Raw genomic sequence first — 25026 nt, forward strand, 5'->3', positions numbered from 1 at the left:
AGGGGCCCCCATAACAGTTCAAGCTTCAGGGCCACAGAAATGTAGATTTGCCACTGCCTATGACCCATCCTTCTGTGCATGGGTGACACATCGCCGCATCCTTCCTCTCCTGGTTGTTCACAGCATCAGACGTTCCCGCGGAGTAACTCCACGCTGTGGAGAACCTAGTGCGACCCCATCCACTGTGCCACCACTGCTTACTATATCAAGAATCCCACTGCCACCACTGCATATAGCCACATACCCAGAAACCCATACCCATACCTGGCACACCACAATCTCCAAAAACCCTACAAGTAGTTTTTAATGCGTTATAACCTTTACCGGCTATTAACCCTGTGTTGTCCTGTTTCTACCTGTTTATAAACCTTCACCTGGTTAAGTCATCTGTTGTGTGGCCTAACCTCCATTTGCATACCGCTGCCACCTAAAACTGTAGTGTCTGCCAAGATAGCTAACCGGTCACTTAAAACAAGGCTGTGCATCATTCTCTATAATGCACAAATATTCATATTGAAACACAGCAAGTTTCTCATATGATGCACTCCTCAAATCCAGGATCGCATCACATAAAATCCAAGTCCATTTCAAGGGTGCACTCACCAGTCTTCATAAAGAAAATTATCTGATGCTGTCTTGAATTAATGAAGACTGAATTTATGAAGACTGTTGAGTGCACCCTTGAAAATGAATTTTATTTCTGTAAGGATTTTATCCTAATTGGGTAGCTACCCCACCACATTGCGGATTGTGATGTGAGTGTGGATGACCTTGGACTATATGAATATATATGTATATTATAAGAGCACATTTGTGCCCTTATATTAAGGCTGCATCTAAAAAAACGGATTTCTCCATAGAGAATTCTGAAGGGGGGGGCAGGGTATTGAAGGGGCTACACCTCAAAAGCTATAGGAGGTACGGATCTGAAATTTGGCATGGCCGAGTAGAACTGTCACTGGGTGCTGCATGCCAAATTTCAGGCATAAACATACAAAATGAGGACATGGGAGTAATCTAAAGCTCCAACTGTCAGTTTTTTCTGACATTCTCAATTAGGACAACTTTTCTGCTATAGTCTATGGGGGATTTTTGAGAAGGCAAAACTCAGGGTAGGGGTGGAATTTAGCATTGGGGTTTGTTTTATTAGGTAGCTATTGTGCCAGGGTAAGTGCTTTTGGGGTTCAGGTAAATTAGAAAGTGACAGTTTTAAACTATTACCTCAAGAATGCGCCATTGTAGAGATAGGACTTTTCAACTTGTTGCGCAGCCGCAGTAGGAGCCTCCAGCAGGTGTAATCATAGTGGCTTCACTTGGGTGCAGCAAGAAGGCCGTTGTTTGCGGGCTGTAGTGGGCAAAGCAGCGGCGGGGACACAGATGCGGCGGTGGGGACCTCAGTGGCGGCGGCGGGTCGCGGTTGCTGGCGGGGGACATGAAAGTCAGCAGGGGCGCGGGTGCTGGCAGCAGAGGGTCCCGTGGTGGTGGCAGCGGCGGAGGGACCTGTGGCGGTGGAGGGTCCAGCGGCAGTGAGAGCAGTGGCGGCGGGTCTGGACCGGAGAGGATTCAGATCCTCTACAGCCATTATGCCGACTACGGCAGCGGCGCCTGTTTCAAAAATGGCGCATCAGCACTAATTTTGAAATTCAAAAATGGCCGCCGCTAGCCAATCACGGCTCGCGGCGGCCATCTTTGAATTTTAAAATGGGCGCCGCTGCCGTATTCGGCAGAATGGCTGGTGGGGACAAGATCTTCTCAAATCCAGGCCCACCGCCGACACCCGAACAGGCGCCGGTCCCGCAGCTGCCACCAACGATGACATAGCGAGCCGTGAGTGGCTCGCTGCGGCCATCTTTGATTTTCAAAGATGGCTGCCACGAGCCAATCACGACTCGTGACGTCATTGGCAGCGGTGGCACCTGCAGAGTACCACAGAAGTCCTGGGGAGGTGGTAGCCACCCCCCAGGTGAAGACACCAGAAGCCCTGGCGGGTGGGAGCCCGCCAAGCAAAGACGCTGAAGCCCTGGTGGGTTGGCGCCCACCAGGAGGGGGACCCCTTTATTGGTGGGGTCCCCAACTTCCCAGGGATCCCCGGCCTGGGCTGGCTAGTAGTCAGGGGTGATGCTGCGGCTGGGGGGCCCGGTGAAAGGGCTCCCCTGGCTGTGGCATCACCCCCCTGCTAGACGGAGTCCAGTGCTGGTTTTGGGAAATACAGGGAGAGCCCTATGCATTTTTCCCCCCCTGTATTTCCAGAACAAGGACTGGCTCAGAGCCCTGTGCTGGTTGTACCAAATACAGGGGACCCCTATGTCATTTGTCCCCTGTATTTAGCACAACCAGTACTGGGGCTCCAAAGCCCGGGGCTGGTTGTGTTCTGCGGGGGGTGGCTACGCTTTTTTTTTTTTTTTTTTACACATTCAATTTTTAACATAAATGCTTAAATCTCACTGCTGCATTCGTCCATCTGTGACTTATTGATTTGATTTTCTCAGGTGTATACGCACTACCAGTGAGCCCTCTGTCGCCAGCTGATGCCCCTTTTGCACTGCACTGCGGCCACTGCTCTGCACCACTGCTGCTGCTGCTACCCCACACGCGTACAGCCATTTCGCGCTCTGAACCTCCCAATCCCATTTATCCCAACATTTAAAGATGTTGAGGAGGTACAGGTCGCACACCCAAAAAGTGGACGTGGCTTGCTGTAAAAGGGGAGGATCCATGCGACTTCCCCCATTTTCATCACTTTGGGGGCATGCCCAGTACTCTCCGAGACGCTGGCCAGCCCCCCGGCTCTCCCTACACAAGAGAACAGATGTGCACGGCATGTTCTCCTCCTGCACACCCGCTGCTCTGCTATGCAGAGCAGCGGTTTGTGCTCCCCCAACTTCCCCCCCACCACGGGACACTGCGGCACGCAGGCGGGACAGTCCCAGAAAAACGGGACTGTCCTGCTGGAAGTGGGACAGTTGAAGTGGGACAGTTGGGAGGTATGCAAACTAACCTCCTGTGTGTGGTTCCCTCTTCCACCCTCTGAGGCCCACTGATGCCCCCTTTGCACTGCACCACTGCCACTGCTCTGCACCACAGCTGCTGCCACTACCTCACACGCCTACAGGCGTCTCGCACTCTGCACCTCTCAAACCAACCTCCTGTGTGCTGTCCCATCTTCTACCTGCATTAGAGTACCATTTTGTTGCCCTTCTCCCCTGCAGGTTGCCTGGTTTGCTCATCCAAACCCTGATAGTTAATACATTTTAGAAAAGCTATGAAATTCCATAGACAAAAAACCTTATGGTTTCATATGTCCCATTAAGGCTGCTTAGACATGATCTGAAAATTCTCAAAACCTATTGATTTTCTGCCACTCAAACTCCAAAAAGCAATGAAATTACCATCATTAAGGCTGACGCCTTAATGGACGTGTTCCTTGCGCAATACAGATATGGTATGCCATCACACCCTGTGGTTAATGGCAGATTCAGCACTCTCACAGAATGAGATTGCTTTCACTCACAAAATGGTGGAGCTGCTAATTCACAGAATTGTGTGCTCATTGGAATACACACATGCAGTCTATGCAACTGAGGTCAAAGCAGAGACTAGAGCTGTGCAGATGGGATAAAAGTTGTGTGGATTGGGGGAGGAGACACAGCAGCGTGGATAGGTGAGACACAATGGCGTGTAGAGGAGAGAAGGTTAAGCAGTACAGAGGGGGGGGGGTTGCCAAAGTAATGCAGATGGGTGGAAAACAGTGGTTGCGGATGTGGGGAAACAGAGTGGCACGGTTTGGGGGGACAGCAACGTGGATGGGTGAAGCAAGTGGCATGGACATGGGAATACAGGCAAAGACAGATTGGTGTGGATAAGGGAATACAGACTAGCACAAATAGGAGAACACACAACAGTAGGGAATGGGGAAGACAGAGTAGTGCAGGTGGGGGGAGGAGACAGATTTGCACAGTTGGGGGGGACAGAGTGATGCACATGGAGGAAGAAAGAGTGCCACAGAGGAAAGGAAGACAGCGGCATGGCTTAGGGGAAGGCAGTAGTGCAGAAGGAAACAGAGTGGCACGGATTCAAGGCGGTGCAGATGGAGAAAGACAGATTGGTAAAAATGAGAGAACACAGACTACCATAGTTCGAAGACCACACAGCAGTAGGGATAAAGGAATACAGAATGGTGTGGATGGAGAGGAAGACAGAGTGGTGCGGGTGGTGGGGGGAGACAGAGTTGCATGGTTGGGGGGACCAGAGTAGTGCAGATGGAGGAAGAAAGAGGGCCACAGATGAGAGAAAGACAGCAGCGTGGCTGTGGAGAAGGCACGGATACAGGGCGGTGCAGCTGGGGAAAAACATTGGTGCGGATGAGGGAACATAGACTATCACAGTTGGGAGACCACACAGCAGTAGGGATTGGGGAATATATAGCAGCATGGAGGCATATAGGGGAAGAAACTGTACATGCATAGACAGAGTATGTAATTTTTAAAAATAAGGGAGCTGAACATGTATTCTAATTTAGATAAATGTATGCAGTGAGAAGGATGTTGGAAGCCAGTGAGATTGTTTTGGTGATCAAATGGGAAGATTGTGGGCACTGAGTGGGATGTGGGAGCCACATAACTGTTTTGACCTCAGTTGCATAGACTGCATGTGTGTATTCCAATGAGTACACAATTCTGTGAATTAGCAACTCCACCATTTTGTGAGTGACAGCAATCTCATTCTGTGAGAGTGCTGAATCTGCCGTTAACCACAGGGTATGATGGCATACCATATCTGTATTGCGCAAGTAACACGTCCATTAAGGCATCAGCCTTAATGATCGTAATTTCATTGCTTTTTGGAGTTTGAGTGGGAGAAAATCAATAGGTTTTGAGAATTTTCAGATCATGTCTAAGTAGCCTTAATGGGACATATGAAACCATAAGGTTTTTTGTCTATGGAATATATATATACTGTATATCCTTAAACTTTTGAGAATGGGACTTAAAAGCAAGGTTTCTTGTAAATGATTCACAGGTAAATTATTTACATTCTTATTTTAATGCTACTTACAGTTGGTATAAAGACGCTGTCTGAATGGTCTGCCTTTGGAGAATACAAATTCTACAATAATTAGGTGGAATCCTGTGACATGAAACATTGTAGTGGTAATGTAGTTCTCCGCAAGTCTATTTTCTCTCATTGTAACATTTTCTGTGCTGAGATTTAAGGGAAGACATGCACTGCGGATTGAGGAGAACAAGAGTTATATAACTTACTTTAGGAGTTCATGTAGTTTCAGAAACGTCTTATTCATCTGTTTTTATGACAGCATTGTCATGCAACACCTTTTTAGGAATATTTAGTGAAGGTAACTTTTATGACAATAAAAAATAACAAAGATCATTTGCTAGCTACAAAATATGCAGGCTTGCAGCACTTTTCATTTGCACCTACTTGTCTGTCTGTGGTCCTTAGTGTGTCGTGCAGAATGATTCTTAGATGACAAAAAAAGGTCCGGGTCCAGCATGATGTGCTCCAGCCAATAAGCAGGCCCTAGCAGAGGGGGAAAGGGCTAGGGGGAAAATTTCCCCGGACCTCCGACTGGCATGGGCCTCAAAATTTTCCGACTTATTGTTTTTGTGTTTTTGCTAATTTGCCAATTTCCAAGTAATAAAAGTACAAACCTAGCGCCTAAACATGTTAATTGGTTAAATTGGCATAACGTACAGCAGCGCAGTCACTTGTTGCGCTCTCTGTGCATGATGCATCTATCCACACAGACACGTGAGAACGTCACTTGTCCTTGAGATTTGCTGGGGTAAGTAACTTGCCACTTAGTAACAAAGTAACTACTTTGTATATAATTAGGAAACTGGACTCGACTGTTTTGTGTTCAATGTTTACTCAAGGAATTGCAGAATTGGGGTGTTAGGCAAGGTCATTTTATAAAAAAAAACATATTACAATGCTCACTCTTGTATAGATTCTATGGGTTTTGTTTTCATTAATACATTTGTAAATGTCCATTTGACGGACACCCGCTGCAATGTTTTTAAAAGCAGTCCGCCCGGCTCATTCACTGCAGTCTTCTTCTGGCTCCCGCAGTTCTGTTAGAACTTAGATTGTAAGCTCCTAGGAGCAGGGTCCTCCTACCTACTGTCTCACAGTCCTCTTCTCAAGCACTTCTATGACAGCCTTCACCTTCCCAGCTGTATTGTGTATAGAGAATTGTGTTGCTAATTGTTACTTGTGCTCTGTTTATAATTTGGTTACTGTATTGTAATGTAATGTTCTGTGTACCCTGTACTGTATGTACGGCGCTGCAGACCACTTGTGGTGCCCTATAAATAAAATGTAATAATATTAATAACTTCAGGTGAGGAGAGGCAGGGAGAGTGACGTCTGAGCATGGGGCGGGGCTACATGGACTGAACAACAGCTATCAGACTCACAGGAGGAGCTGCAGCCGGAAAAACTCACTGTTTTCTGAAGTAAGTGTGTGTGCGTGTGACTGCTGGGGTAGAATTAGTGTAGGTGTGTGGGAGAAGGGTGGGTGGGGGGGCACTTGAGGTGCTGGGACAATGTTCAGTGTGCTGAAAAACGTAAAGAACTACCATCACTCATCTATGGGGCAGGAATGATTAAATTGATTGGTCATGCTCAATATTAACTGTGACATGGCATGAAAATTACATTTTTCCAATTTGAATGCTGCATTTGCAGAAAATAAAGCTAGAAAATAGCTTCTAATTTGAAATCTCAAATAATCCAGTACATCAGTATACAGCATTTTATTTGTGAATTTTTATAAAGCATTAAAAAATCACTTTAAAATAAATTTTCAATGCATTATTTTGTTAAGAAAGAGAAGGTGCACGGTGGCATCAGAGAGGAACCAGGAGCAGACACGCAGTTGCAGCAGTGCAGAAGTCTGTTGTGGAGTAGAGCCAAGAGCAGGCAGCCGCAGACTCAGTAGGATGGGAAACAGAGGAATTCAAGAGGTAAGGAGTCCCAAGGTAAGTAAACTACAATGGTTAAAGAGAATGGGGAGGAAGGGGAGTGTTTGGTATGCAAAGAACCACTGGGTGTGTGTGCTTTGGATGCAAAGAAGTTCATTTACATTTATTTTTATATCTTTAAAATTTTGTGTCATGTATGTGTTTGTCACGTTTCACTGCGTCATGGCAGAAAAACGTTTGAGAACCAATGGCCTAGTGAATCATACATGGGTGTAAGACCCCCCTCCCACCTGCCCCACTGTGGAAACTAGGGCCATAGAGATCTGGGCCAGGCCTGGGTACTGTAGGGGACGTGTTCTAATTGGAAAGATGTGGCTGCATCCCCTACAAAAAATCTATAAAAATAGTAATAGTGGCACCGTATAGAGGGACGCTGTGTGCACCTCAGCCAGAGGCAGATCCAGGGTAGAAGGGGGTGATCAGTGAAATCAGTGAACCCCACTGCAAGCAGAGGAGACTGTGATGCTGCTCAGCGTGTATCCACAGAAGCCCAGCACACAGCAGCTGTGCTGGGGAGAAAGGTTGCTACAGCCGATAGGTAGGAAGAGGGCGGGTGGCGGACCCAGGTCTCCGCCGTTCCTCTTCAACAAGCTCAGGCCTGGGTAATTAGTACCTGCTCCCCCATTTCTCTTGGCGTCCCTGGTGGAAAGGGATCCTACTGTATGCAAATGATATGTGTAATTATGTAAGTGATTGCACTTGTTAGACCACCTCTCTAATTAATGTGACCATTTTTTTCCCAACGTTCCGTTTGGTCAAGTATCATTCATGCATAACATAACATTACTTGTGGGCCGGTGCAGGATACGCCCCCATCTTGCGATGTCACAGGAGGGCAGGGCCACAATCACCGGTGACTACAGCAAAGCGCGGAGAATCCTGAGGAGGCTCCGGGGAGCTGTAAGGGCAGCAGTGTGGCCGTCTGAATCCTCCTAAGGACACTCAAGGCGGCACTGCTGCATAGATTCTGGCTGCAGGGTGCCATTCTAGGCACCCTGCTAGCCAATTGAAGCTAATAGAAAAAAGCTCTGCGGGCCGAACCATATGATACCGAGGGCCTCATAAGGCCCCCGGGCAGGAGGTTCCCCATCCCTGCCTTAAGTCATTGGATAAACATGTTATTAAGACTGTACTCATATTTTGTGTTTCATTGGTAGCTTTTAAAAACCATTGAAAGTGGGGATGCCCAGTTGCAAACACCTCCAAGGTAGTGTGAATATGAACTTATTTTTGAAGTAGGCTCTGTGGCAACCCACAGCCTGAGATCACAATCCAAAATGTGCACTATCTACCCTCTGAATCTTGTAAAATATATATAGAAAATCTTATATTACGTTTAGGACAATTTTGTTTTTTGCTTATGGGTACTATACATGGCATTCCTGTGTCCTATTAAAAGGAGCCATTTGTTTAGTACCACCGTAACAGTAATACCGATGAGCTAAACCAATTGAAGTAAAATAAGTGCAAGACCTCCCATAACTGCATCGGCACTGCAAGTCTCCATGTTTGCAGCTTCATAAAAGCCTTTTGTCAGCTATGTAGTGGTGCAGTATGCCAGGCAAATAAGCTTAACCTGCAGGCCTGAAACTACAGTAGGTAGGCAAGCTCCCACAATGCTCATTAGATGGAAAATAAGTCAGTTCTACAGTGGACATAGCTCATTTACCTGAAGACATCGGTTTCACTGAACCATGGCTGCTGCTGAAGCAGAATGAAAGCAATAATCTGTACGACCATGGTGAAGATAAAATGCACTAAAATTGAGAGTAACAAAGGAGGAGAGAGAAGATGTCCTGATGGTCGGTGGCGAGCAAGCTTCGGCGCTGGGCCATTCAGACTCACTAGGGAAAGAACAGAGCAGGGACATTACTACAGCTCACTCATGTGGTATCAGTCTGTTCTCTGCAGTTTAGACACAATCTATAGTTCTCTATATCTGGAGATTAAGAACAAGACACTAAAACAAAAGAAAAAATGAAACTTACAAGTTAAGGTGACTGTAACATTTATAGCCAAATCTTGCACGAGGTACTGATAGTTTCCAAGAAGAGTTTGTTTCTAAGAGAAGGAAATTACAAGTGAGATCATGTACTGTATACACGAATACATCTTAAATATCAAGCAAGGCAGGCTAAGTTGTATGCATTATAATAAATTACATGCATAATATTCTCTCTATGATTAGTTAGGTTATGTTATTACATTCAGATTACATGCAATACCCAAACATATCAGGCAAAGGAGGGCTAGCAAGGTTTGCCCTGTGTAGCTGGCATAAATATGCAAACAATGATAAGCAGTGCCACACATAAAGTGCAATGCAGCGTTTAATAGTTAAAGGAGTTACCTTATGTAGTGCAAACCTACTATAATGGGGTGCAGCCAACTTTTACAAAGATTAATAGAGGGATAGTGCCCATGGGAAATAAGAACATTCACCCCAACCAAGGTCTTTGCCAGGCTTTCAAGTGTAAGTTGAGTGAGGCCAAGAGAGAAAAGCGCCGCTTTAGTATATGAGGGCAGTCAGCTTTCTGTAATTGGTTGGAGGTTGAGGGATTTGCTGATTACAAGGTATTGGAAGGGGAAAAGTTTTTCACATGAAGCAGGCTAAATGCAAAGCCATAGCCAGTGGTTTGGATCATATAATAGACTTAGGTTGCTGTGCCTCATGGAAGTAAAAGCAAGAAGTGCGACTTTATCAGGCTGAGAAAGTGTACAGCAGCAGTTCCTTTGCCAAGAGTATATTTCAATATTTCAACCTCTAAATTCACATTAGTTCTTAGATTTATTTATTAACAGTTATTTATATAGCGCACACATATTCTGCAGCGCTTTACAAACCAAATTTGGCCAGTCAATATCACCAGTCCCTGCCCCAGTGGAGCTTACAGTCTATATTCCCTACCACGGGATGCAGTCAGGAAGCCGACGGTCGCAATGCTGACCGCCAGCTTCCCGACTGTGCAGTACCGACAGGGGATTCCCGACGCCTATCATTATCTCTATGCCGGGAGCCCGATGCCCGGCATACCGAACGAAGTTAAGCCAGGTTGCGGATGCGGACAGTCGCAGGGGGGGAGGGTTAGGTTCAGGGCTCCCGGGGGTGACATAGGGTTAGGAACCCCCTCGGGAGGGTCAGGGTTAGGCTAGGGGATGGGGGGGATAGGGTTAGGCACCCCCTCGGGAGGGTCAGGGTTAGGCTAGGGGATGGGGGGGATAGGGTTAGGCACCCCCTCGGGAGGGTCAGGGTTAGGCTAGGGGATGGGAGGGTTAGGGTTAGGCACCCCCGGGAGGAGGCTAGGGTTAGGCACCCCCCTGGGAGGGTTAGGCTGCGAGGAGGGGGGGGTTAGGTTTAGGCACTTACGGAGGGTTAGGGTTAGGCACTAGGGGGGTGAGGTTAGGGTTAGGCACCCCTAATGGTGGGCTAGGGTAAGGGGGGAAAGGATAGGGATAGTTAGGTACTTACCTTGTCGGGATCTTCACCACTGCCTGTCTTCTGGCATTGGGTCATTCATACCGATCCCCCATACCACATGCTCACACACATAAATACTAGGGTTCATTTTTTGGTTTGGGTCAATTAACATACCAGTATATTTTTGGATTGTGGGAGGAAACCAGAGTTCCCAGAGGAAACCATGCACGTACAGGGAGAATATACAAACTCCACACAGTAAGGGAAGTAGTGGGAATCGTAACCCACAACCTCAGTGCTGTGACACAGTAATGCTAACCAATACACCAACTTTGCTCTTCTGAAACCCTCATGCACCTTCACCTTAATGTATTTTCCTTTTACAAATACTTTTATAATGTGTCCATTTTAATTCCTGGTGGTAACTTGATTAATAATTGTTTAAGAAATAGGGCGCTGTGTAATATAGGTGCTAATACAGACAATCTATGGGGCAGTAAAATAAGAGAAGCACAGCCAAACAAATTCTAAACATAATGTAAGTATGCAAAATTATTCTAGAAATGATAAACTTTTAATCTTTGGGTACACATCAGAACGTGTATCCCAACTGAACCGCTGCCCGAAAGGATTAATCGGGTGGCTGTACACTCTGCACTATAAGGTGTACAACCACGCGATTTATCCGGCCATCCCGCATTCTTTTACATACCATCGTCAGTATGGTTAGCCCATCTGACGTGCAGCACACCAGATGGGACGACCTCGCTGACGACGCATGTAAACACAAGATTGAGGGTACACAATGAATCATATGGACGATATATTATTCCAATCCACTTGCAAACGATATATTGTCCAATATATCATCTCATTTCTACAAGTGCCTAATGTGTACCTGGCCTTATTGAGATTGTAAGAAATAACAATATTGTTTTGTTGTACCTAACAGACAGTAACATCATCTGGCAGTACTTATATGGAGGGTAGAGTGATAACATACCCAAAAAAGAAAGAAATTGCAAGTTAATCCAATCAGGGTGAACATTGTCAAGAATTTAAAGATGGAGAATGATGTGACAAGAGTATTCCGGCCTTCCCTGCCCAAGGAAACAACAATTTGGTTAATAATAGTAGTATATACATTGTATTAAGTTTCATATTATTAACTATAAAAGCTTATTTCAAAATATAATTATTTGATTACTTTTATGTGGATATGCGGCAATCTATTTAAAATTAAACATTTTCCCAAATGGTGCTGGTCAGAAAGGAAGGATTTGGGGTACACTGTACCTTGTACTCTAACAGCACAACAGCTGTGCATTGTTCAGAATGCAAGATCATAGATTTGTAAATGCAGATATGAGAGAAAACATGTTCTTCAACTACAATGCATGCTTATGTGGCTCTATATATACCTATATGTATATACAGTACCAGCACTGTCCGAGTTTAAATCTTCAAGTTATTAATTTAGGCATCCCAGACCAATTGCCACATCTCTGTGAAGTTTTCATCCAAATACATCCAGTGGAAGACCCAGAACAGACTCCCCAGGTCAAAGTTCTGCCCAGCGTACACCAACGGGACGTGTGACTGGGACTTAATCTTCAAGCTTTTAAGTTAGGCATCCCAGACCAATTGCCAGGCATCCCAGACCATTTGGCACCCCTCTGTGAAGTTTTTATCCAAATCTATCCAGTGGAAGGTGCAGAACATGCTCCCGAGACAAAGTTCTGCCAGCATCCCATGGTCAAAGTTCTGTCCAGCGTACAGCAACGGGAGGTCCGACTGGGACCTCAATCTCCTTGTATATGTTCTGGGATCCAATGTTACCACTCTGTGAAGTTTTTGTGCAAATCCATCCAGTGGAAGGCTCAGAACAGGCTCTCAGGGTCAAAGTTTTGCCCAGCGTGCACCAACGGGCGGTCCAACTGGGACCCTAACCCCCCTAAAACCTGGCTAGGATCCAATTAAACCACCTCATGTTTGTTTCATCCATTTCGGTGCAGGGGTGTCTGAATGCATACCCAGACATCACTTCTTACCTCTCCCTCACCCAACCCACCTGCTACTATCAGTGCACAAGATCTTGCTTCCTATTTCAAGGACAAGAGTGATAACACCTGAAATGTATGGTATTCTCTTCCTCAGCCTGTGACCTGCTCAATTCCTTACTTGAAGCCTCTGGCACATTCTCTTCATTTGACCCCACAATGAAGATGAAGTATCTACACTCTTATCATCCTCCTATTGCACTACCTCTCCTCTTGATCCTATACCTTCACAAATCAGTAAAGCTCTGTCTCCTGTGCTCATCCCAACCTTAACTAAAATCTGTAATCTCTCTCTCTCTCTCTCTACTGGTATCTTTCCATCACTGTTCAAGCATGCAGTGATTACTCCCATTCTGAAAAAAACAAATATCTGACCCTAACTCTCTTAAATTACCATCCCAGCTCCCATGCCCTCCAAGCTACCTGAGAGATTTGCTTACACTTGCCTCACACACTTTCTTAACTCACACAACTTATTGGACCCACTTCACTCAGGCTTTCATTCCCAATACTCCACAGTAACAGCACTGATTAGGTTAATGAATGATCTGGTCACTACCAAGTCTGAAGGCCATTACTCACTACTTATTCTTGTAGATCTCTCTACTGCTTTCAATACTCTCTTCTGATATGAACACTACAATCTCTTTCCTGGTTCTCATCCTACCTATCTAATTGCTTTTTCACTGTTCACTGTTTTTCTGATTCTGCCTGCTCTTCGCTTCCTCTATCAGTTGAAGAACTGCAAGGCTCAATCTTAGGTCCTCTGCTTTTCTCAATCTATACCACCTCTCTTGGCAAACTAATCAGCTCTTTTGGATTTCAGTATCATCTGTAAGCAGATAATACTCAAATCTACCTAACCTCCCCAAATTCCCCACCATCTGTATTGGTTTGTGTAACTGAATGTCTTTTTGTCATTTTATCTTGGATGTCATCTCACCACCTCAAACTTAATATATCCAAAACAAAATTAATTATATTTTCACCAGCCAATAGTAGTTACTAACCTGATACTGTATCTCTATTACTATTGATAACTTGACAATCAACCTCACCCCACAAGCCTGCTGCCAAGGTATCATCCTTGACTCTGACTTGTCCTTTGTTCCCCAAATTCAATCTGTTTTCAAATCCTGTTACATACATCTAAAAAATATTTCCAAAATGCAACCATGTCTTACACAAGACACTGCAAAAACTCTAATCCATGCACTCATTATTTCTCTCATTGGCTATTGCAATATACTTCTTACTGGTCTTCCCAAAAGCAGACTCTTGCCACTAAAATCCATTTTGAATGCAGCTGTGAGGATGATCTTCCCCGCCAAATGTTCATCGTTTGCTGATTCGCTCTGTCAGTCTCTCCATTGGTTACTGGTTTTCTACCGTATTCAGTCTAAAATACTTTTAAGCTATTAACCGAACCACACCAAGACACATCTTTTCACTTATCTCAAAATATCTTCCAACCCAACCTCTCCACTCTGCACAAGATCTGCATCTCTCATCTACACATATTACTTGCTCCCATGCACAGGACCTTTTTTGGCTGCACCCTCTCTGTGGGATGCCCTTCCATGCACAAAAAGACTTTCCACTAGTCTCCAAACCTTCAACCACTCCCTGAAATCTCACCTCTTCAGACAAGCTTATCAGATTCCAGAACCACCCACATAATCTTCATAACTTCCCTATCTAATTACATCCCTTCTTATAGCCCACACATAATCTCACATATTTTCTCTTTTCTTCACTTTCACATCCTGCTAACCCTAGGACAACATTCCTGTGTGACTGGATCATACAGCTCACCAAGATAACCTGCAATCTGGATGGACCAATATGCAATATGTAGCACCTATCCTTGTGTATCAATGCCTATTTCCATATAGATTGTAAGCTTGCGAGCAGGGCCCTCTTACCTCTATGTCTGTCTGTTAATACTAGGGGTGAGCGGGTTCGGATTTCTGAAATCCGAACCCCCCCGAGCCCCCCCGATCCGAGTCTGATCCGAGTCAGGCTCGACTTTTCCCGCCTGACTCGGATCTGAAATCGAGGCAAAACGTCATCATCCCGCCTTCCGAGTCTCACGGGTTTTGGATCCTATATAAGGTACCCGCGTCGGCGCCATTTTCTCACTCGGCTGTGGACAGTGAAGAGGGAGGGTGGGAGTTAGGGCTGTGTAGTGTAGTGTAGTGTAGTGTAGTGCTGCTGTTGTCCACTACTTCAAAGTCCATAGGGGCTGGCTGTGTTGTGCTGTGCTGCTGTTGTTAATAGGGGCTGTGTCCACTACTTCAAAGTCCATAGGGGCTGGCTGGACTGTGTTGTGCAGTCAGTTTTCCATAGGGGCTGTGTCCACTCCAAAGTCCTGTGCAGTGTCCCAGTCCTAAAGGAGTGCTGTAGTGTTGTCCAGGGGGTGCTCTGTCCATCAGGGGTGCTCCCCCCAAGTGCTAAAAAAATAATATATTTTCTGTGTTTGTGAATTGTGTGCGCAGTAGCCGCATGTGCATCAACAAAGTAGTGCCAAGCGTGCGCCTGTGTCATAAGTAAAGGGCCGGCTGGCTTGACCGTTAAAGGGTGCTGTAACCCCCGAAATTACACTCCAGTCCAAACAAAAAAAAAATTATTTTCTGTGTTTGTGAATTGTGTGCGCAGTAGCCGCACGTGCATCAACAAAGTAGTGCCAAGCGTGCGCCTGTGTCATAAGTAAAGGGCCGGCTGGCTTGACCGTTAAGGGTGCTGTAACCCCCGAAAGTACACTCCAGTCCAAACCAAAAAAAAAATTATTTTCTGTGTTTGTGAATTGTGTGCGCAGTAGCCGCACGTGCATCAACAAAGTAGTGCCAAGCGTGCGCCTGTGTCATAAGTAAAGGGCCGGCTGGCTTGACCGTTAAGGGTGCTGTAACCCCCGAAAGTACACTCCAGTCCAAACCAAAAAAAAAATTATTTTCTGTGTTTGTGAATTGTGTGCGCAGTAGCCGCACGTGCATCAACAAAGTAGTGCCAAGCGTGCGCCTGTGTCATAAGTAAAGGGCCGGCTGGCTTGACCGTTAAGGGTGCTGTAACCCCCGAAAGTACACTCCAGTCCAAACCAAAAAAAAAATTATTTTCTGTGTTTGTGAATTGTGTGCGCAGTAGCCGCACGTGCATCAACAAAGTAGTGCCAAGCGTGCACCTGTGTCATAAGTAAAGGGCCGGCTGGCTTGACCGTTAAGGGTGCTGTAACCCCCGAAAGTACACTCCAGTCCAAACCAAAAAAAAAATTATTTTCTGTGTTTGTGAATTGTGTGCGCAGTAGCCGCACGTGCATCAACAAAGTAGTGCCAAGCGTGCGCCTGTGTCATAAGTAAAAGGGCCGGCTGGCTTGACCGTTAAAGGGTGCTGTAACCCCCAAAGTACACTCCAGTCCAAACCAAAAAAAAATTTATTTTCTGTGTTTGTGAATTGTGTGCGCAGTAGCCGCACGTGCATCAACAAAGTAGTGCCAAGCGTGCACCTGTGTCATAAGTAAAGGGCCGGCTGGCTTGACCGTTAAGGGTGCTGTAACCCCCGAAAGTACACTCCAGTCCAAACCAAAAAAAAAATTATTTTCTGTGTTTGTGAATTGTGTGCGCAGTAGCCGCACGTGCATCAACAAAGTAGTGCCAAGCGTGCGCCTGTGTCATAAGTAAAGGGCCGGCTGGCTTGACCGTTAAGGGTGCTGTAACCCCCGAAAGTACACTCCAGTCCAAACCAAAAAAAAATTATTTTCTGTGTTTGTGAATTGTGTGCGCAGTAGCCGCACGTGCATCAACAAAGTAGTGCCAAGCGTGCGCCTGTGTCATAAGTAAAGGGCCGGCTGGCTTGACCGTTAAAGGGTGCTGTAACCCCCGAAAGTACACTCCAGTCCAAACCAAAAAAAAAATTATTTTCTGTGTTTGTGAATTGTGTGCGCAGTAGCCGCATGTGCATCAACAAAGTAGTGCCAAGCGTGCGCCTGTGTCATAAGTAAAGGGCCAGCTGGCTTGACCGTTAAAGGGTTCTGTAACCCCCAAAGTACACTCCAAAACAAAAAAATATATATTTTCTGTGTTTGTGACTTGTGTGCACTGTGGCTGCACGTGCATCAACAAAGGAGCAGCGCCAAGCGTGCGCCTGTGTCCCATAAGTAAAGAGACGGCTGGCTCATTTCTTAAAGGGTGGTGTAACCCACAAAGTGCACTACTCTCCAGCAAAAATAAAAAAATATTTTCTGTGTTTGTGTGCGCTTTAGCCGCACGTATATATCAATATAACATAAATGGAGGACCAAACTTTCTCCGATAAAAATAAAATAGGGAAAGATCAAGAACCACTTCCTCCTAGTGCTGTTGCTGCTGCTGGGAGTTGTTCATCATCCCAGAGAGGAAGTAGGAACATCACTACTTTTACTAAACAATTGACCCTCCAACAGTCCCTAGTGATGAGGATGAAGTACGACAGCAGTCATCCTGAAGCAAAACGTATAACTGAGGCCTTGACTGCTATGTTGGTGTTAGACGTGCGTCCGGTATCCGCCATTAGTGCAGTGGGATTTAGACAATTGATGGAGGTAGTGTGTCCTCGGTTCCAAATCCCGTCTAGATTCCACCTGCATCCTCAAAGCAGCAGCGACAAGCGTGCGTCTGTCTGTTAAAGGGTGGTGACACCCTCAAAGTGTGCTACACAAACAATTAAAATATTGTTCTTTTTTTTTCTGTATTTGTGAAATGTGTGGGCTGTAGCCGCACCTGCATCCTTAAAGCAGCAGCGACAAGCGTGCATCTGTCTGTTAAAGGGTGGTGACACCCTCAAAGTGTGCTACACAAACAATTAAAATATTGTTCTTTTTTTTTCTGTCTTTGTGAATTGTGTGGGCTGTAGCCGCACTTGCATCCTCAAAGCAGCAGCGACAAGCGTGCGTCTGTCTGTTAAAGGGTGTTGTAACTCTCAAACTGCTCCAAAAAAAAAAAAAAATTTTTTAATGTGTTTGTGACTTGTGTGCGATGTAGCCGCACTTGCATCCTCAAAGCAGCAGCGACAAGCGTGCGTCTGTCTGTTAAAGGGTGGTGACACCCTCAAAGTGTGCTACACAAACAATTAAAATATTGTTCTTTTTTTTTCTGTCTTTGTGAAATGTGTGGGCTGTAGCCGCACCTGCATCCTTAAAGCAGCAGCGACAAGCGTGCGTCTGTCTGTTAAAGGGTGGTGTAACCCTCAAAGTGCTCCAAAAAATAAAACATTTTTTTTAAGGTGTTTGTGACTTGTGTGCGATGTAGCCGCACTTGCATCCTCAAAGCAGCAGCGACAAGCGTGCGTCTGACTGTTAAAGGGTGGTGACACCCTCAAAGTGTGCTACACAAACAATAAAAATATTCTTCTTCTTTTTTCTGTCTTTGTGAATTGTGTGGGCTGTAGTCGCACCTGCATCCTTAAAGCAGCAGCGACAAGCGTGCGTCTGTCTGTTAAAGGGTGGTGACACCCTCAAAGTGTGCTACACAAACAATTAAAATATTGTTCTTTTTTTTCGGTCTTTGTGAAATGTGTGGGCTGTAGCCGCACCTGCATCCTTAAAGCAGCAGCGACAAGCGTGCGTCTGTCTGTTAAAGGGTGGTGTAACTCTCAAAGTGCTCCAAAAAATAAAAAACTATTTTTTTAAAGTGTTTGTGACTTGTGTGCGATTTAGCCGCACTTGCATCCTCAAAGCAGCAGCGACAAGCGTGCGTCTGTCTGTTAAAGGGTGGTGACACCCTCAAAGTGTGCTACACAAACAATAAAAATATTCTTCTTTTTTCTGTGTTTGTGAATTGTGTGGGCTGTAGCCGCACCTGCATCCTTAAAGCAGCAGCGACAAGCGTGCATCTGTCTGTTAAAGGGTGGTGACACCCTCAAAGTGTGCTACACAAACAATTAAAATATTGTTCTTTTTTTTTCTGTCTTTGTGAATTGTGTGGGCTGTAGCCGCACTTGCATCCTCAAAGCAGCAGCGACAAGCGTGTGTCTGTCTGTTAAAGGGTGTTGTAACTCTCAAAGTGCTCCAAAAAAAAAAAAAAATTTTTTAATGTGTTTGTGACTTGTGTGCGATGTAGCCGCACTTGCATCCTCAAAGCAGCAGCGACAAGCGTGCGTCTGTCTGTTAAAGGGTGGTGACACCCTCAAAGTGTGCTACACAAACAATTAAAATATTGTTCTTTTTTTTTCTGTCTTTGTGAAATGTGTGGGCTGTAGCCGCACCTGCATCCTTAAAGCAGCAGCGACAAGCGTGCGTCTGTCTGTTAAAGGGTGGTGACACCCTCAAAGTGTGCTACACAAACAATTAAAATATTGTTCTTTTTTTTTCTGTCTTTGTGAATTGTGTGGGCTGTAGCCGCACTTGCATCCTCAAAGCAGCAGCGACAAGCGTGCGTCTGTCTGTTAAAGGGTGGTGTAACCCTCAAAGTGCTCCAAAAAATAAAACATTTTTTTTAAGGTGTTTGTGACTTGTGTGTGATGTAGCCGCACTTGCATCCTCAAAGCAGCAGCGACAAGCGTGCGTCTGACTGTTAAAGGGTGGTGACACCCTCAAAGTGTGCTACACAAACAATAAAAATATTCTTCTTATTTTTTCTGTCTTTGTGAATTGTGTGGGCTGTAGCCGCACCTGCATCCTTAAAGCAGCAGCGACAAGCGTGCGTCTGTCTGTTAAAGGGTGGTGACACCCTCAAAGTGTGCTACACAAACAATTAAAATATTGTTCTTTTTTTTCGGTCTTTGTGAAATGTGTGGGCTGTAGCCGCACCTGCATCCTTAAAGCAGCAGCGACAAGCGTGCGTCTGTCTGTTAAAGGGTGGTGTAACTCTCAAAGTGCTCCAAAAAATAAAAAACTATTTTTTTAAAGTGTTTGTGACTTGTGTGCGATGTAGCCGCACTTGCATCCTCAAAGCAGCAGCGACAAGCGTGCGTCTGTCTGTTAAAGGGTGGTGACACCCTCAAAGTGTGCTACACAAACAATAAAAATATTCTTCTTTTTTCTGTCTTTGTGAATTGTGTGGGCTGTAGCCGCACCTGCATCCTTAAAGCAGCAGCGACAAGCGTGCATCTGTCTGTTAAAGGGTGGTGACACCCTCAAAGTGTGCTACACAAACAATTAAAATATTGTTCTTTTTTTTTCTGTCTTTGTGAAATGTGTGGGCTGTAGCCGCACCTGCATCCTTAAAGCAGCAGCGACAAGCGTGCATCTGTCTGTTAAAGGGTGGTGACACCCTCAAAGTGTGCTACACAAACAATTAAAATATTGTTCTTTTTTTTTCTGTCTTTGTGAATTGTGTGGGCTGTAGCCGCACTTGCATCCTCAAAGCAGCAGCGACAAGCGTGCGTCTGTCTGTTAAAGGGTGGTGTAACCCTCAAAGTGCTCCAAAAAATAAAACATTTTTTTTAAGGTGTTTGTGACTTGTGTGCGATGTAGCCGCACTTGCATCCTCAAAGCAGCAGCGACAAGCGTGCGTCTGACTGTTAAAGGGTGGTGACACCCTCAAAGTGTGCTACACAAACAATAAAAATATTCTTCTTCTTTTTTCTGTCTTTGTGAATTGTGTGGGCTGTAGCCGCACCTGCATCCTTAAAGCAGCAGCGACAAGCGTGCGTCTGTCTGTTAAAGGGTGGTGACACCCTCAAAGTGTGCTATACAAACAATTAAAATATTGTTCTTTTTTTTCGGTCTTTGTGAAATGTGTGGGCTGTAGCCGCACCTGCATCCTTAAAGCAGCAGCGACAAGCGTGCGTCTGTCTGTTAAAGGGTGGTGTAACTCTCAAAGTGCTCCAAAAAATAAAAAACTATTTTTTTAATGTGTTTGTGACTTGTGTGCGATGTAGCCGCACTTGCATCCTCAAAGCAGCAGCGACAAGCGTGCGTCTGTCTGTTAAAGGGTGGTGACACCCTCAAAGTGTGCTACACAAACAATAAAAATATTCTTCTTTTTTCTGTCTTTGTGAATTGTGTGGGCTGTAGCCGCACCTGCATCCTTAAAGCAGCAGCGACAAGCGTGCGTCTGTCTGTTAAAGGGTGGTGACACCCTCAAAGTGTGCTACACAAACAATTAAAATATTGTTCTTTTTTTTTCTGTCTTTGTGAAATGTGTGGGCTGTAGCCGCACCTGCATCCTTAAAGCAGCAGCGACAAGCGTGCGTCTGTCTGTTAAAGGGTGGTGTAACCCTCAAAGTGTGCTACACAAACAATAAAAATATTCTTCTTCTTTTTTCTGTCTTTGTGAATTGTGTGGGCTGTAGCCGCACTTGCATCCTCAAAGCAGCAGCGACAAGCGTGCGTCTGTCTGTTAAAGGATTACATCGGTGACAGCATCCAAGTAGGCATGTCAGACAGTCCGTACCTGTACTGGCAGGAAAAAGAAGCAATTTGGAGGTCCCTGTACAAACTGGCTCTATTTTACCTGAGTTGCCCCCCCTCCAGTGTGTACTCCGAAAGAGTGTTTAGTGCAGCCGGGAACCTTGTCAGCGAAAGGCGTAGGAGGTTGCTTCCACAAAATGTGGAGAAGATGATGTTCATAAAATGAATTATCAACTCTTCCAGGGAGACCAGCCTCCTGAACATACAGAGGGACCTGTGGTTCCAGCAGGGACGAATTAATACTCTGTGAGGATGAGGATGTACACACTGAAGAGGGTGAGGAATCGGTGGATGAGGAGGATGAGGACGACATCTTGCCTCCGTAGAGCCAGTTTGTGCAGGGACAGATTAATTGCCAGCTTGTTTTGTGGGGGCCCAAACGAACCAATCATTTCAGCCACAGTTGTGTGGCAGACCCTGGCGCTGAAATGATTGGTTTGTTAAAGTGTGCATGTCCTGTTTATACAACATAAGGGTGGGTGGGAGGGCCCAAGGACAATTCCATCTTGCACCTCTTTTTTTTCTTAGCATTATGTACAGTTTGGGGCCTAGTTTTTCAAACTGCCATCCTGTCTGCCACTGCAGTTTCACGCCTAGATGGGTCACGTGTTTGTGCCACCCACTCGTGTCGCTTAGCATAGTCATCCAGCTACCTCGGTGCAACCTTTTGGACATAAAAACACTATTGTGAGGTGTGAGGTGTTCAGAATAGACTGGAAATGAGTGGAAATTAAGGTTATTGAGGTTAATAATAGCATAGGAGCAGAAAAACCTACAAATTCTGTGATTTTAGCTGTTTTTATGCTTTTTTTCAAAAAAATACAGATCCAAAACACAAAACCCAGAACCCAAAACACGGAAGGGTGGTTTTGGCAAAACCAATCCAGATCCAAAACACGAAGAAAGATCCAGATCCAAAACCAAAACACAAAACACGAAAAGTGGCCGGTGCACACCCCTAGTTAATACCCAGTTTTGTTCCATTACTGTTGTTTCCAATTTTAAAGCTCAAAATAATATACTGCGCTATATAACAAACTGGTAATAAATTATATATATATATATATATATATAGTGCCTTGCAAAAGTATTCACCTCCCTTTGCTTTTTACCTTTTTTGTTACATTACAACCTGTCATTTATTTATTTTTTTAATCTGAATTTTATGCGATGGATCTGCACAAAATAGTCTAATTTGGTGAAGTGAAATGAGAAAAATATATATAAAAAAGAATCTTTATAAATAAAATTCTGAAAATTGCCATGTGCATATGTAATCACCGCCTTTGTTATGAAGCCCCTCAAAAGTTCTGGTGCAACAAATTACCTTCAGAAGTCACATAATTAGTGAAATGAAGTCCACCTGTGTGAAATCTAAGTGTCACATGATCTGTCAGTATAAACACACCTTTTCTGAAAGGCCCCAGATGCTATAACACCACTAAGTAAGAGGTATCACACCATGAAGACCAAGGAACTCTCCAAAAAAGTCAGGGACAAAGTTGTTGAAAAGTACAATTCCTGGGTTGGGTTATACAAAAAAATCAAAATCTTTGATGATCCCCCGGAGCACCATCAAATCCATCATCATCAAATGGAAAGTACATGGTACCACAACAAACCTGCCAAGAGAGGGCCACCCACCAAAACTGACAGACCAGGCAAGGAGGGCATTAATCAGAGAGGCAGCACAGAGACCAAAGGTAACCCTGAAAGAGCTGCAGAGTTCCACAGCAGAGACTGTTGTATCTGTGCATGTGACCACAATAAGCCGTACACTCCATAGAGCTGGTCTTTATGGAAGAGTGGTCAGAAAAAAGCCAAATAAGAAGACACGATTTGAGTTTGCCAAAAGGCATGTGGGCGACTCCCCAAATGTATGGAGGAAGGTACTCTGGTCTGATGAGACTAAAATTTTACTTTTTGGCCACCAAGGAAAATGCTATGTCTAGCGCAAACCCAACACATCCCATCACCCCAAAAACACCATCCCCACAGTGAAACATGGTGGTGGCAGCATCATGCTGTGGGGATGTTTTTCAGTAGCAGGGACTGGGAAACTGATTCGAGTCAAGGGAAAGATGGATGGTGCTAAATACAGGGATATTCTTAAGCAAAACCCGTTTCAGTCTGCCTGTGATTTGAGACTGGGACGGAGGTTCACCTTCCAGCAGGACAATGACCCGAAGCATACTGCTAAAGCAACACTTGAGTGGTTTAAGGGGAAACATTTAAATGTGTTGGAATGGCCTAGTCAAAGCCCAGATCTCAATCCAATTGAGAATCTGTGGTCAGACTTGAAGATTGCTGTTCACAAGCTGAAACCATCCAACATGAAGGAGCTGGAGCAGTTTTGCCTTGAGGAATGGGCAAAAATCCCAGGGGCAAGATGTGGCAAGCTCATAGAAACTTATCCAAAGCGACTTGCAGCTGTAATTGCCGCAAAAGGTGGCTCGACAAAGTACTGACTTTAGGGGGGTGAATAGTTATGCACGCTGAAGTTTTCTGTTATGTTGTCTTAAATGTTGTTTGATTCACAATATAAAATAACACAACTTCACAGTTGTAGGCATGTTCTGTGAATGAAATGATGCACACCTTCAAACAATCCATATTAATTCCCGGTTGTGAGGCAAGAAAACATGAAAAATGCAAAGGGGGTGAATACTTTTGCAAGGCACTGGATATATATATATATATATATATATATATATATGCAGTGTGTAAAATAATTATTGAACACATTAACATTTTTCTCAGTAAATATATTTGTAATGGGGCTATTGTAATGAAATTTTCACCAAGTGTCAGCAACAACCCATGCAATCCACACATGCAAAGAAATGAAACCATAGATGTCCATAAATTAAGTTATGTGTAATAATGTGAAATGACACAGGGAAATTTTCATCATGATGAAAATGCATAGCCATTGAAACGGTGACCACAGGAAGGCTTGTGTTATGTTCCCTGAGTGCCACATATACTCTGCTCCTTTATTATAGCATGTTGATATGCTGATGCTGCAAGTTATTTCTATCATTAGGGAGTACCAGACTATTGGATTGTGTATGTATGTATATATATATATAAAAACCATATGCAGAGGTCTGGCTCTCCCTTTACAGCATAAATAGGCCGGGTGCCCGCAAGTAAATAAGTAGTATACTCAACCGATAGATGCAGCACTCCTGGCAAAGAATAATCACAAATGCGTCAACGTAATAGACAACATTTCAGTGCCCTTTTATTAATATTTGTGGCACTTTCATCAGGTCTGAGAAACACAAACAACATCTTACCTTAAATACACCATGTGGGCGCCATCTGCCGAGCACGGGACCTCCAACCCGGTCAGCGGCGCTAAGCGATTATTGCGGAAGTTACAAATTGATGATTTAATAGATAACTTTTTGGCCAGAGGCTACTAGTTGAGCTTATTGCGCCAGGCTAAGGTAAAGGTTATGAGTTTAACTAGGGCTATGTTACTTTCTAGAAAGAATATTACCCACAAAAAATCTATGATTCCGTCAGTCACGGAATATAATCCAGCCAGTAGGGAAATTAACACACTTGCTAAGAAATTATGGCCAATTATTCAAACAGATAAGGAACTCCATCTCCAACATACTAAACTGATGCCTTGCTACACACGCAAACGGAATCTAAGAGATATTTTGGTAAAAACTGACATAACTCAAAAAACCAATAGTAATATAAATTTTTTGAATATGAGAAAGGGTTGCATTAAATGTACATGTACAACCTGCAGATATTTATTATCAGGCGATAGGTTTTACCATCCCCTTACAGGAAAAGCATATTTAATACATCGTCTTACATGTAATACTAAGTATGTAGTATATCAAATTTTGCGCCCATGCGGCTTATCATACATTGGTAAGACTGAACGTGCTTTTAAGGAGAGGATGGCAGCACATCGATCTGCCATAAGAACAGCAATTTTGAGTGGCATCAGCGAGCAACCAGTAGCTAGGCATGTTTCCCAATATTCGCACCCCTTGGCATCACTGCAGTATCGTATGATTGACCACATTCCAAGTTCTATTAGAGGTGGTAATCGTCCATTACAACTCTTGCGCTGTGAAACAGCATGGATTCATAGATTAGGCACATTGGCTCCTAAGGGGTTAAATGAGC

At 44.6% G+C, this 25026-nt stretch overlaps 1 protein-coding gene across 1 annotated transcript in view; it reads right to left on the reverse strand.

The window, feature by feature from the left end:
* Positions 1–25026, reverse strand: part of LOC148508283 (putative cation-transporting ATPase 13A4) — a 165418-nt gene that overhangs the window by 15889 nt on the left and 124503 nt on the right. The window contains exons 18-21 of the mRNA XM_088444740.1: positions 11426–11522; positions 8993–9065; positions 8674–8848; positions 5056–5225 (exon numbers count right to left, since the gene is read on the reverse strand). Of these exons, the coding sequence (XP_088300866.1) occupies positions 5056–5225; positions 8674–8848; positions 8993–9065; positions 11426–11522 (515 nt within the window). The remainder of the gene's footprint in view (positions 1–5055; positions 5226–8673; positions 8849–8992; positions 9066–11425; positions 11523–25026) is intronic.

The sequence above is a fragment of the Taudactylus pleione genome, unplaced genomic scaffold (genome assembly GCF_031769625.1).
Source record: "Taudactylus pleione unplaced genomic scaffold, aTauple2 ptg000372l, whole genome shotgun sequence".
In the NCBI taxonomy this organism is placed as follows: domain Eukaryota; kingdom Metazoa; phylum Chordata; class Amphibia; order Anura; family Myobatrachidae; genus Taudactylus; species Taudactylus pleione.